The 15,735-nt window shown below is 34.5% G+C and overlaps 3 protein-coding genes across 3 annotated transcripts; 2 read left to right on the top strand and 1 right to left on the bottom strand.

Moving 5' to 3' along the window:
* The first annotated feature begins 5,198 nt into the window (after positions 1-5,198).
* LOC135685265 (akirin-2) lies at positions 5,199-9,794 on the top strand. The gene is made up of 4 exons (XM_065201135.1): positions 5,199-5,533; positions 6,716-7,045; positions 8,595-8,666; positions 9,605-9,794. Exons 1-4 carry the CDS (start codon positions 5,365-5,367, stop codon positions 9,613-9,615), a joined length of 582 nt encoding a protein of 193 aa, XP_065057207.1. The 5' UTR covers positions 5,199-5,364; the 3' UTR covers positions 9,616-9,794.
* Positions 9,795-11,599: 1,805 nt separating this feature from the next.
* LOC135685266 (coiled-coil-helix-coiled-coil-helix domain-containing protein 2) lies at positions 11,600-14,097 on the top strand. The gene is made up of 2 exons (XM_089112744.1): positions 11,600-12,056; positions 13,698-14,097. The coding sequence occupies exons 1-2, from the start codon at positions 11,834-11,836 to the stop codon at positions 13,943-13,945; spliced, it is 471 nt and encodes a 156-aa protein (XP_088968870.1). The 5' UTR covers positions 11,600-11,833; the 3' UTR covers positions 13,946-14,097.
* A 104-nt stretch (positions 14,098-14,201) lies between these two features.
* Positions 14,202-15,718, bottom strand: LOC135685262 (transcriptional adapter 2-alpha). The gene has a single exon (XM_065201133.1). It carries the CDS (start codon positions 15,616-15,618, stop codon positions 14,314-14,316), a length of 1,305 nt encoding a protein of 434 aa, XP_065057205.1. The 5' UTR covers positions 15,619-15,718; the 3' UTR covers positions 14,202-14,313.
* Positions 15,719-15,735: the final 17 nt, after the last annotated feature.

Raw genomic sequence — 15,735 nt, 5'->3', positions numbered from 1 at the left:
TCTCTCTCTCTCTCTCTCTCTCTCTCTCTTGACAATGTCAAAATTTCTGAATCGCTTCTACCAGTATTGAAGTCCATGTCCAGTCGCGTAATGTACTTTTGCCTTTGTCTACTTTTACTTCTTCTACCCAAGTTCTTTTCCTGTTAGCACTAAATTGTCCATTTGTTCAGATCTCATCACATTTCCCAAGAACTGCAGCTGTCTTTTCATAATAACTTCCATCGGGATTCTTTCTATTTCTGCTCTTCTTAAAACTTCTTCATTGCTAACTCTGTTTCACTACTTTTAGACTTGAATGTCTACTCTTTGCTAGCTCTACAAATCAGCAGAAACGACAAGATGTTTAATGGTGACTATAGGGACTATAGAGAGTCGTGTGTGATATGACTCAACAAAATACTTTTTTGAGATTTAACTATTGTTGGTTTATTACACACCAAATTGAGGCAATTTTTTAAATTTCAAAATTTTATTCACAAATTCACGGATAGTTAAAGCCTTTTCACGACATAACGCAAAGAAAACTCGTGTTTCACGCTTCACGTAGGATTCTTCCTTCACGAAATCACTCATGACAAATCGAGATTTCACGATTTCACGATTTCACGCACGAAAATATGGCCAATGTCGCATCACGTTCTTTCATGCTTTGACTAATTGTTCAAGCATCACATCCATACAGTATAACTAAACACACATAACATTTTAACACTCTGATCTTAGTTTTAATTTTTAGCTGCCTGTTCTTAAATTCAGCATTCATCCTGTTCATTATGCCATCCCTCATTTGCCATCCCATATATTTTCTGTATTTCAGTTACACGCCTTCCATCCGATGTTATCAAGCCGCCTAGACCAGTAAACTTCCCAACATTAGTTTTTGCTACACCTTTGATATACAAAGAACATTTCGTCGTTGTTTTTCCTATGATGTAATCCTACATTCTGTATTTTTTAAATTAACATTTTAAAAATATTTTAAATTAACATTTAAATTAACAAATTACCAAGACATTTTTTTAACTTTCTAACAGAACCTTGATCAGAATATTTTGTAGGTCTGCTTCATTTTCCGCAGTTAGTACAGTATCATCTGCATATCTCAACTTTCACACCTAGCATCTCCCTCAGAATGACTTGATTGTATAGATAGATTAAAAGGATGTGGGGATAGCACATATCCTTGTCTTTAATCTCTCATAACTGATGTCCACTATCTAGTTTGCGCCGTCAATTCTATTGGCTACACTCTTTTCCCAATATCATTTACTCATCAGTTGTTAATCCTTTCAATCAATGCTTAATGTATTTTCATGTTTTACTTTATCAAATAACTTGCTGTAATCATTGAAGCATAGATATTAATCTTTCTGAACTTCTTTAGCTCTTTAAGCCAGATTAAAAGATTGAAATTGCATCCCTAGTCCCCTTGCCTTCAATGTAAGCATTTTGTCCTTTTCATATCCCCTATCTAATCTTGGATTTTATTCTGTTCGTAAGTCTTTCAAGATTAATCATGTTATATGACTCATTAAACTGGTCGTCTTGTAGAGTTCATATTCACTTGTTCCAGGTTTTTTAGGGATAGCTATAAATACCGATTTGCTCAGGTCGGATTTTCCATCCTGAACAACCGCGTTATATATCGTGTTTGCAATTTCAGTTAGAGTTTTTTGGCGGTACAGAGTTTAAAAATAGCTTTAAAAAGGCAAGCATTTTATTGCATATTGGCTAAAAGCTTTTTGTTCTGACACTCCTCAGAGCATAAAACGTCAGAATAAGGGTCCGAAATTACGCGATGAAAAATATATACCCAGGCCAGTTGTGGAGCGAAATTTTTTCAAAGCCATTTTTAATTTCAGTTACTTTTTGAACTCCGAAACTTTCTAATCCTTTGACCGGCTCTATAGTGATATTATCTGGTTTGTTTCCTTTCAAATGTCATTTGAATCGCATACTGAACTTCTTTTTGCATTATACTTGGCCTGTCAACTTCTTTGTGGGTATTTCTCCTCTGTCATCTGAAAAATGATTCTCATTGAAAGATAAGATAAGATACCTAAAATTCTTTCTGTCATCTATAACCGTAGATAAAGATGTAACGATGACTTTGAAAAGGCAACATTTATGCTCCGTTTGTGTTATAGATACAGTATAGTAAGTAATAATAATTGATAGAGTATAGTAATAATTGTCAACTTCAGGAAAATCACAGTAATTTGCAAAGCAAAGAAACCTTCAGAAAATAAGACTAGTGAGTCGTTTGTTTGGGCAGACGACGAAGTTGAACTATTATTGAAAGCCGCCTATTTTTATATAGTTCATTTGATATGATTATTTATTTCAAAAATTAAAGAATGACTTTTTATCTGCAAGTAAGCTGTCAGGCTTTGCCAAAAAAGGATACCAGCAGAACGATTACTTCACCCGGCATCTTGGCTGGAGATTGTTTGTGTGTGACGTCAGCGTTTTCAAAAAGTTCCTTTTTCGCCATCCACACGTGAACATGAAAACGGCGTTTTCAAGAATTTCCACTCGAAAGAACGTTTTCACAAAGTTGTGTTTTGCGGGACCGAAAAAGCCGGCTACGTGTAGACGGAAGGAAGGTAAAAAAGGATAGAAATGATTGCGTTCTCAAAAGTATCCGTCACTGTGTGGACGGGGTTCTAAGCTAGCTAATACCATAAAGCTCTGAAATCGTTCCTCTGAAAACCAATTGCACTGCAAGATGGAGTTTGAATATCGCATTGCAGTTTTTAATCTAATTGGCCTTCCCTCGTCGTTGAACGTGTTTTTGCTTTTTCCACAGGATGGTGGGCCGGTAAAAGGGGTGCTGCAAAACGACTCTTTGATTTTTCCGCTTTTCACACTCGGTTTCTCTGTTCCCATCCGTCTTCATTATTGAACACGTGTCAGGGTATTATGCTTAGTGAGAACAGCCCCTCTTGTTCCCACGGGGGAGGAAGGATATTAACAACCCCGATGGGAGATGGGTAGCATTGTAAACATGTCAATAGGAAAGCCATGGAAAACTCGAGTACACGTGTTGGCAAGATAAAATGGTGATGCAAGGGGGTTGATGCGTTGTCAGAATAGACCAGTTGAGTAGGAACCGGGGGCAAGTACCCCATACTTCAGCACTTATTCACCCTATTTTGGAAAAATACTCCTTTGCCGAAAATTTTTTCTTTTACTCTTACTATTAAATCATGCCTCTTTTTAACATGCTCCCCAATTTTCAACACATCCCATGGAAACACAGCTGACTGAAAGCTTTTTATTCTCGCAGCCAAAGCCCTGAATTGCCTATTGAATGGAAAAGAACTGTTTATTACAGCTAGAAAAGTTATTGAAATTAACAAACTCTTGAAATCGAAGGTTAAACAACACTTTACCTCGAGCATCATGGAGAAAATAAAAAGCCAAATTAATGATGCAAGCCAAAAATAAAAAGCCAAAAATAAAAAGCCAAAATAAAAACTAGAAGCCTATACGTTATTCAAAACCCTAATTATGTTTTAAAAATATCTTGACACGTATACCAGGTTTCAAAAAAAAGTACACTGGAGTTGCAAAAGTATGGAAACGATGCCACATTGTTGAGGGTTAAGGTGTTTCGGTAAAGAGAGCCTTCTGTAGAAAAATATTTGTGCAATTTTAATTGCTTTTGGATAAAAAAAAATTTAAATGATTATTTTACTGTTTTTAAGGGGAAAATTTCAGAAACTCGTTGGAACAGTGCTTCAGAAAAGTTCTGGAAAACATCAACGAAGGATTCAAGAAATGCAATAAAAAAGGATAAAAATTTTGGAGCAATCTTAATGCGACCACCTTTTACACATTTATACAAAGATATTACTATAAATGCATATTGCTGAGAAGATTATTTTGGCAGAGACATCTGGCTTTAAGTTATTAATTATTTTACCAGGTGGAAAGTTCCAAGAGCTGTCGTTTAATGATGAAAATAGCTGTCGTGCTAGATAACATAGACAGTTCTGATGTATTTATCTTTATTCATTAATTTCAAAAGCACAGTGATGGTAGAACGACTTGATTTAATTTTATGATTACCATGTGCTTAGATAATGAGAAAATCTTGCCACTAAAATCATCTTCTCAGTAATTATTTCATTAACAGAGCGGTTTGCTTGAAATTTAAAAATGATCGTTCACTTTTCTTGAAAAAAATGCTACTTCATGTTTCATCTTATCAAATACTAAGACATTCTTTTACAGAATTGTCTTGAGCCATTGCTTCAAAGAATTTTTTCCTTTGAAGCAGCAAACAAATCATTAAATTTTCGCACTTGCAAAAAGACACCGTTACGAAAAAAGCTGCTTGAGAAAGTTGCTTGCCCAAAGAGAGAAAAGAGGTAAATTATTGTACTTTATTACGAAATAAATAAAAAATGCTAAAAAAGATCTTTCCAAGAGTCTGAACGGCGTGGCCAACAAAATCAGTTTTCTTTCATCCCAGATTTTTTTGAGCTGGCGACGCCACTGTTTGTAGAAAGGAAAAATGCCTACCCTAAAGAAAAACAGACTCTGAATAGATTGTAATTCTATATCTAAACATGCTATAGAAGACATGTTTCATTTCGTAATGCTCTGTTCACTTTTTGTTTCGTTTAAAGGAAAAAATGGTGAAAGTGAAGTGAAAAAACAAATTAAGAACATTCAGGCCTTGAAAATGAATTTGTTTGGTTGATGAGCATACTGGATAATCTTTTGACCCAGCATCCAGGTTCTCCAGGGCTCCTGGTCGAAACAACTGCCAACTTGAAGAAACAAAGAAGATGATTTGTGACACCTTTTCTGCGCATTGATTATGATTATGCCTATAATTCAAATGTCAACCGTTATTTTTTTCCGTTCTACTGATTGGTTGTTTGATTCTTTTGAAATTACTCCGAAACGAGACAACCTGAAGAACAAATTAATTGTCATACTCTTAGAGGTGATTTGATAAAAATTCTTTTACTTTACAGAAAAAGGCTATTATAGAAAGCAGTGGAAAATTGTTCAAGTGATCGAAGCATCATTAAAACTCGCTTGTAGTTAATTTAAATATACTTGCAAATGCCATTTTATACATTTACAAGATTTTCAAATGCACTTTTCTCCACTTATTCTGTGTGAAAAAACCATTAACTGTCCTTGAGAACAATGACATAGACTCGAAACGCTATTTAAATATTGCTTTCTCCTTGATGACTTCAAATGCGAGATCAGTCTCACTGTTGGAAGGGAAAAGAAAGAGCATCAACTTTTCATTTGACAAGGAACACGTCAACTTCTCCTTTTTATCAAGCTACTAGCCTGATAAACAGTCTAAACTGAGTTTGGTTTCCCAAAGCAGTCATGGCTTGTGCGACTCTCAAACGATCATATGATTTCGACCCGTTGATGAGCCCAACACAAAGATCGCCTAAGAGAAGAAGATGTGGTCCCCCAGTCGTGTCTTCACCTGTACAAACAGCCGATCCAAGCTCGTCTCCTTTCCACCAAAGGACTCCAAAAATCTCATCAGGTATTTCTTTATAATTAATCTCTAAGCTTTAGAAAGAAAACCAGTCGTTCTACTCTTTTTATTGTGTGGGTACAACAATCACTTTTCGTGCCAAACCCTAGGCTTGCCTCTTTTGTTTAGAAGCTAAGCCAAATTTTCTGAACGTCTCTCGTATTTAATATAATGAGGAATGGTTCTGAACCGCTGTGTTCTAAAATTTGCTTCCCTTACTGTCTACTTTTCAAAGTTTTACAGACTGGGTAATTGTTATCAGGACTGAACGACAATTTGAAATAGTGGCGTGTCTAGCAGCGGGTACAATATATGGGCCTAACGGGGGTGGCAGTTTAGCCCGACTGATAACATTTTCTAACTCAAATCAGAGACAACTTGGTTCAAGACACCTCAAATATGAGACACCTCAAATGTGAGACAAGTTTTCGAATATGAATTTTTTGACCTTTTCGTGACTAAAAAAATTATTTCGTTGACATCAACATCATGCCTGCTCTCTTGCAACTGTTAAATTAAAATAAAGTTCAAATCTTTTTTAAAGGTACAAGTTTTGATTTAATAAGAGCCCTCTATGATTTAGTACTGCCCTCACAAAAGGTAGTCAAAGATGTCATAACAAGTAAATGGTGGTGGTTGTAATGTTAAATGCATCCATTTCCAAAGGGAGATGAAGAGATCATTTGTGCAACACCATACTACTCCTACTGATGTAAGATTGTAGCTCCTTTTGTTCTTTTGAGGGCTCAAAGTTACCAAAGTGTAAAGTCCCTGTCCTGGTTAAATTAGGCATGCGAATGCATGGGCACGCCTCAACCCATGCCTAAAACTCACCAGTCATGCTTTTTATCACATAAGCCATGCTTTGACTGGCTATTCTTTTTTTATATTATGTTTCTTTTAATTTCTTGTTAATTTGCTAAAAAGTAGTTCTTTAATTTCTTTTGCATGAATTATCTTGAAAGCTTTTCCAGGGGCATAATAACTCTCTATGGCCCTGTTTCCAATACTCCATTTTCGTTTGCCTCTATTTTTAGATCATTCAATTTTGGTAAGCATTTATTGCCATGCCTGTGTTCAATTTGTTTGATATGTAAAAAGTAGCTTCTAAAAGCTACAAAAAAACCTTTTTAGGCATATTAAACGTTTAAGATTTTTATGTTCATGAGATTGTGTTTACTTTCAACTCAGATGAATTGAGTGCAAGTGTATTGGAAGAATGGAAGCGAATTCAAAAACGACAGAAATTGGCATCATCAATGTCTCCACCTCAAAATGATCAGTATCAACACCACAAAATGTTTCAACTCCAAAATCCTGCACCTCAATTCAACATGCCATCATTTAATTTCAATTCTCCTGGAAGCTACCCAGCACCTGCATTTACAGAAAATAAGTCATCTAAAGAGCAGCCAATGTTTACTGCAAAACAAGTTGTTATGCTTTGCGAAAGGTTATGGAAGGAGCGAGAAGAGAAACTAAAAGAAGAATATGATCAAGTATTGCATGAGAGGTTGTCAGGTAGGTAATATTTTATTTCATTGACAACTATTTGATGATATTGCATTGTTTAACCTATATGAAGGAAAAACAATAAGTTTCTTGAAAGTTTGCTGTTGTATATTTAAGTTGTTATAATTTTTGTAGCCATTTGAAGTACAATTTTAATTAACCATTTAAGTTTACAATGTTTTGTTTTGTTGTAGTACATTTAGGGCCTTTTCAGCCTATATATACATCTATTATTTTATATAAAAAAGTAGTCCTTCTCCCTTTGGAAATCTATGCTACACATTTGACATATCTTTTAACACAGCTCAGTTCAGTTCAGTTCAGTTTCATTATTTAAAATTCCACAAATACAATACAATAAATTAAAATACAGTTAATATAATTAAAGAATAAAGAAAGAGAGCAATTAGATAGAAAATAAATTAAACATATTGAATTCTTAAGTAAAATCTCTTAAAGAGGAACTCTCTAAGTAGGTAGACTAACGAGAAGAGCCCCCTACCAGATCTATAGTTCTAAAATATGGAGCTCTTTCAAAGTTAATACTGGGTCAAATCAAATGCACAATGATGAGAAATTTTGTGAAAAAAAAGAGATTAATTGATGACCAGTGTTATAAATTTTCTAGAAAATGCGTCTTCAGTTTTGATTTAAAAGTAAGTTTAGAGTTAGCCGTTTTAATATTATCAGGTAATTCATTCCAGAGTCAACATTTCATTATAAGGTTGTGGGGTTAAACTTCTTCCAAACACCTGGGGCATTGGTGAGAATTTGATCTAAAAATTGATTGAGAGGTTGTTAAAAGGTGATCAAGCTAATTTAATTCTGGCTGTGTTTGGCTTTGTTTTGTCCCTGGTCGAGGCAATAAGCACATCTGCTGATACAGAAGGTCCATAGCCTAGCATCAATTTCACAGCCTCGATTGACACTTCAAATGCTTTACCATCACTTGAACGGAATCAGCAAAATCTCTATGTAATCCCAACAAATTTTCTTGCTAAAATATCTGACTTTGGTGGAAGTAGTTCACTCTGAGATAGAACACCATATTCTAACTACCTTGAACTTTGGTAGAAGATAGCTATGACAATGAAATGCTCAACTAGCATTTACTCAAAAAATTTCATGTAGAAACACATTTGACAAAGAAATCAACTGTCTTTGGTTCAAATCTTTGTCTACATAATGAAATATACATGAAGTAGTCTAGGTGATTTGTTAGACAAAAGAACCTGTCCCAAATGACATCATACCAAAACTCTTGAAGAAGCTCATTTGGTGCACAGGGAGACAAGGTCTGGCTACTAAAGCAGCTCAAAGAGGATAGGGATTAATGCCAGACCTGGTATTTTATTGTTCTGTCAGGTGAGCTGTGAACATTCACCTCATTTCTAGGCTAGACATTTATAGGTTTTTTTCAAAGTAAGGAAAAGGTTAGGAAAGCAAACTTTTATCAATGTAAATATTCTTTCTGAATAGCAATTGTGCATGCTTGTTGAAATTGTTGTGATGCATGTCTAATGTTTGTAAGTTTGAAGAACTTTTGTTTTCTTTCTAGAACAATATAATTCATTCCTAAGATTCACACAAGATCAAATTGTGCGACAGTACAGTGAGCCAAGTTGTAGCTGTGAGTATCTCACCCAATTATGATAATCATTTAGTGAATTTTTTAAGGTTAATTCTGTACTTGGAGGGCTCTTAAGTTATAGCACAGATCCAAATCTTTCAGAAAGCAGTTTTCAGTCAGCTTAATCTCCTCTTCCAGGCCTTACATATCACTTTTTCATATCTTATCATCTATATGTTTGCATGTTTGCCAACTTTTTGGAAAATGTTTGATTGAGACTCTGATATCTTGTAGCAATTTGCTTAATAAGTTTTCCAATTGCTTTGGTAACTACCTACTGTTCACCTGCCACACATATTTAATGCCTCTTGTAAATTTTCTCCTTGTCGCTAACTTGTGACAGGTTGAGGCCACTCCCCCCCCCCCCATAGATTACTGTAAACTTTTCTTTTGTTTAACAACAACACACTCCATATACACTTATTAAAAGCCATTTAAAAGCAATGGTCTGCCATTTAGGGATTGTGATGTCTACACCTGCCAAGTACGCATGATGTTTGTCACTCCTTTCTTTTTCAAGAGTTGACTGTTTTTATGGTTGCATTTTTAAAACATTTTCTAAGCATGTTAAGTTTCCATTTAAAAATTAGAATTTTTGGAAAATGCATTTTTCTAGGACCTCTACAATCAACAATGTTTTTAAAAACCAGTGCTTTAATTGCCTTTGTTTTTCTAATGAATAAATATTTACATTTATTTTCTTAAAACTTCTCAATATAATAATATTCCTTTATTTCAAACTTGCTTATTTTCCTTGTAAAATTCCATGTAATTTTAAAGTTATATTCACAAAAATTCTCATATGTAATAAAAAGCATTGGTCTTTCTTAATTCTGTTATTTACAAAACTTCCAATTCTCACTAACACAGCAAAAGCACCATTGGACAAATTATTTTCTAGTACATTGCAGTAATCATAAGATTTTTTTCCTTTTTAGATGTGTCTTGAGAGATGGAAATCAGAAACCGGCTTAAATTACCTTGTAAAATAATGTAATAATCTTTGAGTATGGAAGATGTGAGGGACCATCTTTTATCATTTAAAGATTTGTTTATATTTCCACAGTTCATTTCTTTCCTTAAGTATATATGTTTTTGGTTAGTAAATATATTATATTGTTGTGTGAATTTAGTTGTCTTTTTTTACTGTTCCTTTTTGGCTATTATGAGTTTGATTATAAAAGTTTTAGAAGGATATCAGGTAGACCAGATGTGAATCATCACTACAAATAACTGTATTATCCTTCCTGAGAGTGTTCTTTTATTTTAACTGTATTTTTCATACATTAATTAGTCTATGGTGCAAAAAACTGCTTGGAAAATTACTTCTTTCCTTTTTTAGATGCAGTTTAGGAACTAAACATTATAAGCCTCATTTACCTTTGAGCTGAAAAAATTATAAGAGCAAACTTGGAATGGGACATTTTTAGCAGGATGGAATTGTTATCACAAGCAAATAGAGAAATTTGGTTCAATCAAGAAAATTTAATATTGTTTAACTGATTTAACCAGATAGATTTTAGCATATACTTGTGCAAGCATATCAAAAGTCCCATCACTTCAAAGATCTGTGAAGTAAAACACCAAAATTTTAATAAACATGAATTGTTTTTTTAATTTATACAACAAAGGATAAACTGCTTTTGACAATATCAGCCAAAATAAATACCTTGTGTCCGATCATTGTGCCATCTGGCAAAATTATTCATTAAAGTCATTTTTCATGATCTGCTCAAGTCATTTTTCCGGAAATTTTTTTATTGATAAATACGCTTTGCTGGTATAGATTTAGTCAATTGAGGATTTAAGACAATTCTTTAAAACAGACTTGAATTAAATTAAAATTATTTCTTTTTGCACAGCCATTCTCAACATGAGTTAAATGCTATCAAATTCAGTTAAATTTCATCTCAGTATCATGACAAACATTATATTTCAAAAACAGCAGGTTTAAGTTATCGCATATAACGTTAGCCTCTCTTCTGCAATGATCCCATTTATATCCCTATTCGTGAGCTGAGCAAACTCAAGATGTATCATATTAATGAACAGGTGCAAAAGCGTTTGTTTCCAAAAATGTGTGTGGGTGTTTGCAATGAAACAAAAGTGACAACTAACTGGATAAATATTGAGAAAATAGAAACTATAATATTTTGTTTAGTTTATGTATCTTATTATGTATGATATGGTAATGGTGAAAATGTGCGCTGTTGATTTTTAATGATTTAGCATTCAAATGATGCAAGCTAATAAGATCCCTCGTATTTTGATAATTTTTGCCAGGTCTTTTATGCCAGGAGTTGAAAAATGAGCAAACTTGACATTGAACAATTTGATCCTAGCAATGTTGCCACTGAGACCCAGGAAAAGAATTATGTCCTTTAAATCCTTTCTTTTAACGGCCCTAAAAGAGATGTACTATTTGATTTGCTTCTAGATCTAGGGATCCATAAAGCCGTTCATAAGAGGCCTCAGCTGGGGGTTCAGACCTTTGTCCTCATCAAAAGGGGGGCATTGTATCTTGTTTTAAGAAAAAGAAGTGACCATCTTATTAAAAAGGGGTAGCTACTGGGTACATATGGGTGTGACACCCCTTCCGAAAAAACGCTCTGCAATTAAACGTTTTGCCCACATCATCACCTCATTACTTTGGTTCAGGAAAAAATGACCGACCGAATTAACGTTGAAAAGACTACCAAATGTTCCCTCTGATTTCCGTAAGAAATTTATTTCGTCATCATAGTCGCTAAAACTGTAAATTTAACTTTACGTAATGTGTTTACTTGAAAAAGGCTTCGTCATCTTTGCATCATTATGAAATGTTACGTCATGAGCTTTTATCAAAACGAGATTTTCATTTCACGGTTATGATTTTAATAAAAGGCAAATGAGTATATTGAAATTTTTTACCAGATAGAGACAGCACACTATAGAGTTAACTGAAACACTTGAAATATTTTTAATTTGCATTTTTTGGGAATTAGGATGTTGCTTTTTGCGTGCTTTCCAGAAACTTCCTAAGTCATCTTCTAGCCTCGTATGAGTGACGAAAAAGCTTTAAATTCGTTGTCTTCTGGAGCATCTTCAAGAACATCGTGTTACGAAGTCGTGGCAAAATTTATACAAAACTTTTGAAACTATTAGCTTAATTAGCATTATATTTCGTGATGCCTCGAAGATCAGGTGGCGGTGGACGAATGTCTGCTCCTCGTATGCCAGCAAGGCCAGCGCCTGCTCCAGCACGATCAAATCTTCCTGCTCCTGCACCCGCTAGGCCCTCTTCTGTTGCTCAACCGGCACCACAGCAAAGCTCACAGCCTGGTCTGTTTGGGCAAATGGCATCAACAGCTGCTGGTGTTGCAGTCGGATCTACGATAGGTCACACATTAGGTATATGTCAATTTTACTTCACTCAATGTTTAACAGTTGCACTGAACTGAAAGTCCTCTCAGATTTAGATACTTAATATATTAGGTATGTCTACCACTTTATTACATAATAGTATTTTCTGTAACTTTTACTATTTTTGTTATGTTATGTTTTCATTTCTATTTATCTTTTACTTGTCTTATTTTATTTACTTATCCTTTATTCTTTCTTGTTGTTTCCTAATGTAAAACTGAACTTTTTTAAATAATGCCCTAACTTAACAATGTGACCTGGTCACATCCATGTCCTAGATAGCTCTATCTTGAGTTCTTTTACATTTATCTGTCAGCTGTTTTTTTCTTTATTCTTACATTCTTCTTGTTGATAAATTGGAATGTGTGGGTTAATAAAGGTTTTAATAATGGGTAAAAATATGTGTAGGCTGTTTTCTTATAATTAACAAATTGGTGCTGAAAAAAAGTTTTGAAAAAATGAGTTTGCCTTTTTGGAGATGAGAGGAAGTGCCAAATTGTCTACACCTTGTATGATGTGTAGAAGATCCAGACATGATATTATACAGGCATGCACCAAAACTTAACTACAAGAGGGATCAATAGTGCTATAAGCAAAGGTATTTGGTTGTTTTAGTAGTGATACTTAAGGATGAAAATTTAACAAAATAATCAGAGCAAAATAATGGTATCAGCAGTACTTGAGCTCACATTCAAAGTATGTAATAAACACTTGATTCTGTTTAAAACCATTGGATGGACAGTATTTATCATCTTTAAATCTGATAAAGAACCATCTTCTCAAATAACTCCCTAAAGCAATTGTACTATTCTAAGAAAATATAACAGACCCTCTGTGCTGACTCTACACCCTCATCCTATATTTGAAATACTTGCATTGGTTATTTGCCTTTCCTTTTCCCTCTTCATTGAGATTCTTTTGAGTTACTAATGCTGAGATCAGTGAATGGTGCATAGAATATGGGATCTTAAAAACAGTAAATTCTTTACCCAGGGTTGTCTTTACCTACAGAAAATAAAAAAATTTAGATTCACTTGCTCAGGTGTTTTTGCATGCATCAAAACATGCATTTGCCAAAAATTAAATATTCTGGCTAATAAGCTTCTACTAAGTTTTACTTATTTAGAATTACTAAGTGCTTTAATGAAACTTGGCCTAGCCAAAAACTAACTGAATAAATTGTCACTATTAATGACAATTGCAATTGATGGGGTTGTTCATTTTTATGCTTACTATTATTGTGCTGTTGTTACCATTGTTAATCTTCAATTCAATTAATTAGCAATGCCTCAAAAGCGGGGCCCTTAGCTTAATAGCCCTTCTTGGAGTTTATTCTAAGGAAAGTCATTGTATAACTGTCTTTGTATTAGCAATTATTGTGATTGATAAAGATTTGGAATTTTTAATGTAATATCTTCACTTATTATATTCAAACTTTAACTTGTATTTCTTGTTGTTTGAAATGAATAATTTTGAACTGTATGTAATTTGCATGGAAAACCCTATGGTAAAGATAATATTGGGAGCTTTCTAGACAATCACTTAGTTAATAATTTGTTTGAGATTTTTGGACCTCAATTTAAATTTAGAATTCAATTTATTTTCAATGTTTATTATGTTTTTTTCCAGGTGGTGCTTTAACTGGTGCTTTCAGTGGAGGAAGCTCACAACCTGCACAAGAACAACAACAAGCTGCTCCTGCAGAGTACCAGAGTCAGCAATACCCACAACAGTACCAACAACAGGCTTACAGGAACCCATGTGAATTTGAAATCAAGCAGTTTTTGGACTGTGCTGAAAATCAATATGATATATCACTGTGTCAAGGATTTCAAGAAGCCATGAAACATTGCAAACTCACAAACAACGTTATGTAGACTTTTAATCAATGTATAGGTATTCAGTGTGCAAAGTGGTGTTTCTTTCTTAGAAATGATTTAATCATAAACTTTCCAGTTGTTGTGAAACATTTTTGGCAATAATTTTCTTGTATGTGAAGGAATCAGAGCTATCAGTATTTGCCATGAAAGAGCAGTTTATTTCTGAAACTATCTGTAAAATCAGTTTCTCATCACAGGGCTTAACTTGGGGCTTACTCAAACAGAATGTTAGAAAAAGAGAAAAATTTGAAAGGGGGCTTAACCAAGTTTTTATGGTAAACAGACAATCAATGAAAGACAAAAGTGAAGCAAATACAACTTTGAACACTAAGAACAATTAATAATACAGCTAATTTTTTATTGTTTTATTCAAAACCAGCATCGATCCATCCTTGTTCTACGAAGTAATCATAAAGTTTTTTCGTCTTATTGACATCAATTTTTATCAAAGGTCTTGCTTGCTGTAGTCGTAGTGAGCCAAGTCTTTTCCCCTCTTTGATCAATGTGCTTTTGTGGTTTAAGTATTGAAGAGGAGGTAAACGTATCTGTGAACATAGAATTTTCTCTTCATCATTAAGTTGCTCTACACCAGGCATTCCACTAAGATCTAGAGGTGCTGCAGGTTTTCTAGACAGTTGGGGAAACATGCTTGGTGCTGCTATTACTTTGTCATTTGCTTGTGACTGTAATTGTTTTCTAAGCCATAGTTGACATGACATTGGCATATCAACATGACAAGAGATCTCACTCACCAGTGTCCGTTTTGTTTTGGATTCTTGTCTTGTGTTATAGAGTTTTTTAAAGATGCCAGCAGATTGCTTTTTTTTCAAGCCAGCTTTTCGATATCCTTGTAATAGTTTTATTTGTTTCATTAGATTACTTTGATGAATGATGCCTTGTAGAAACATTTCACACTTTTCTGGGCATTGAAACCTGGTGAAAACCCTCATGGCCTCGCGTATCATCCTTTCTTGCTTGTTGTACGAAGCCATAGAGTCTTTTAGTATATTTATCAACCCATATTTTCTTATCACCTGTTTCCTGAAATGCCGTTCCTTCAGCCTTGAATAAAATATATCTATTGCAGCAAATTTCAATTCAGTTGACAACTCATCATCATCATCATTAAAGTCTATATCTTTTATGGAGGTTTCAGCAAAATTATCATACTCAACATCAAAATCCCCACGACAGGGCATGTAACCAGCAATTTCAGTTGCCATATCTGACATGGGCATTGGTCTCGGTGGATCATCAGAAAATCTGAATGCAATTTCTCTGCGTCCACATTTAGGTGCCAAGGCCAGTGTCAAAGGAGGCAATATTGTTGCAAAAACATCCTCTGGACTGTCGATGTAGTTGTGCGTGTAATGTTGCTTACATTCCTCTTCGCTTTTCGTTTGTAACTGCTTAGAGACCTCGCTCCAGTTTCCGTAACCAAGATCCACTAGGCTATCTAGTAGTTTGAGCTCTTCTGTTGCACTCCAATCATCTTCAAGCAGAGAGAAATTACTCTGTCGCACTTCATAATCGTGGTCATTTTTATGGGCACCGAATTCCTTCCCTTTTGCAAAGCAGGAAAGACATAAGTCAACCTCTGGAACACATTCTACACACCTGATAAATGGCTCATGAATTTCTGTGCCACAGTATGGGCAAATTTTTCGCATCTTTATAACCTGAGAACTGACACAACTCTTCAGTGCTTACCTCGTGTTTTAAATCCTTATTACAGCCGCCATTATTAGTTTTTTTCGAGGCTAGACATTTGTGCACGAGGCTGTAAA

The sequence above is a fragment of the Rhopilema esculentum genome, chromosome 15 (assembly GCF_057945365.1).
Source record: "Rhopilema esculentum isolate cy_ngs chromosome 15, ASM5794536v1, whole genome shotgun sequence".
NCBI classification, from domain to species: domain Eukaryota; kingdom Metazoa; phylum Cnidaria; class Scyphozoa; order Rhizostomeae; family Rhizostomatidae; genus Rhopilema; species Rhopilema esculentum.
Note: the sequence above shows the minus strand (reverse complement) of the source record. Positions and strands in the feature narration are given on the sequence as shown.

Bases quoted from the DNA above. Each gene is read 5' to 3' on its own strand.
- LOC135685265 (XM_065201135.1), top strand. From the start codon at position 5,365: ATGGCTTGTGCGACTCTCAAACGATCATATGATTTCGACCCGTTGATG. The intron at 5,534-6,715 runs GTATTTCTTTAT...CTTTCAACTCAG, and splicing joins GACTCCAAAAATCTCATCAG to ATGAATTGAGTGCAAGTGTA. The intron at 7,046-8,594 runs GTAGGTAATATT...TTTTCTTTCTAG, and splicing joins ATTGCATGAGAGGTTGTCAG to AACAATATAATTCATTCCTA.
- LOC135685266 (XM_089112744.1), top strand. From the start codon at position 11,834: ATGCCTCGAAGATCAGGTGGCGGTGGACGAATGTCTGCTCCTCGTATG. The intron at 12,057-13,697 runs GTATATGTCAAT...GTTTTTTTCCAG, and splicing joins TACGATAGGTCACACATTAG to GTGGTGCTTTAACTGGTGCT.
- LOC135685262 (XM_065201133.1), bottom strand. From the start codon at position 15,618: ATGCGAAAAATTTGCCCATACTGTGGCACAGAAATTCATGAGCCATTT.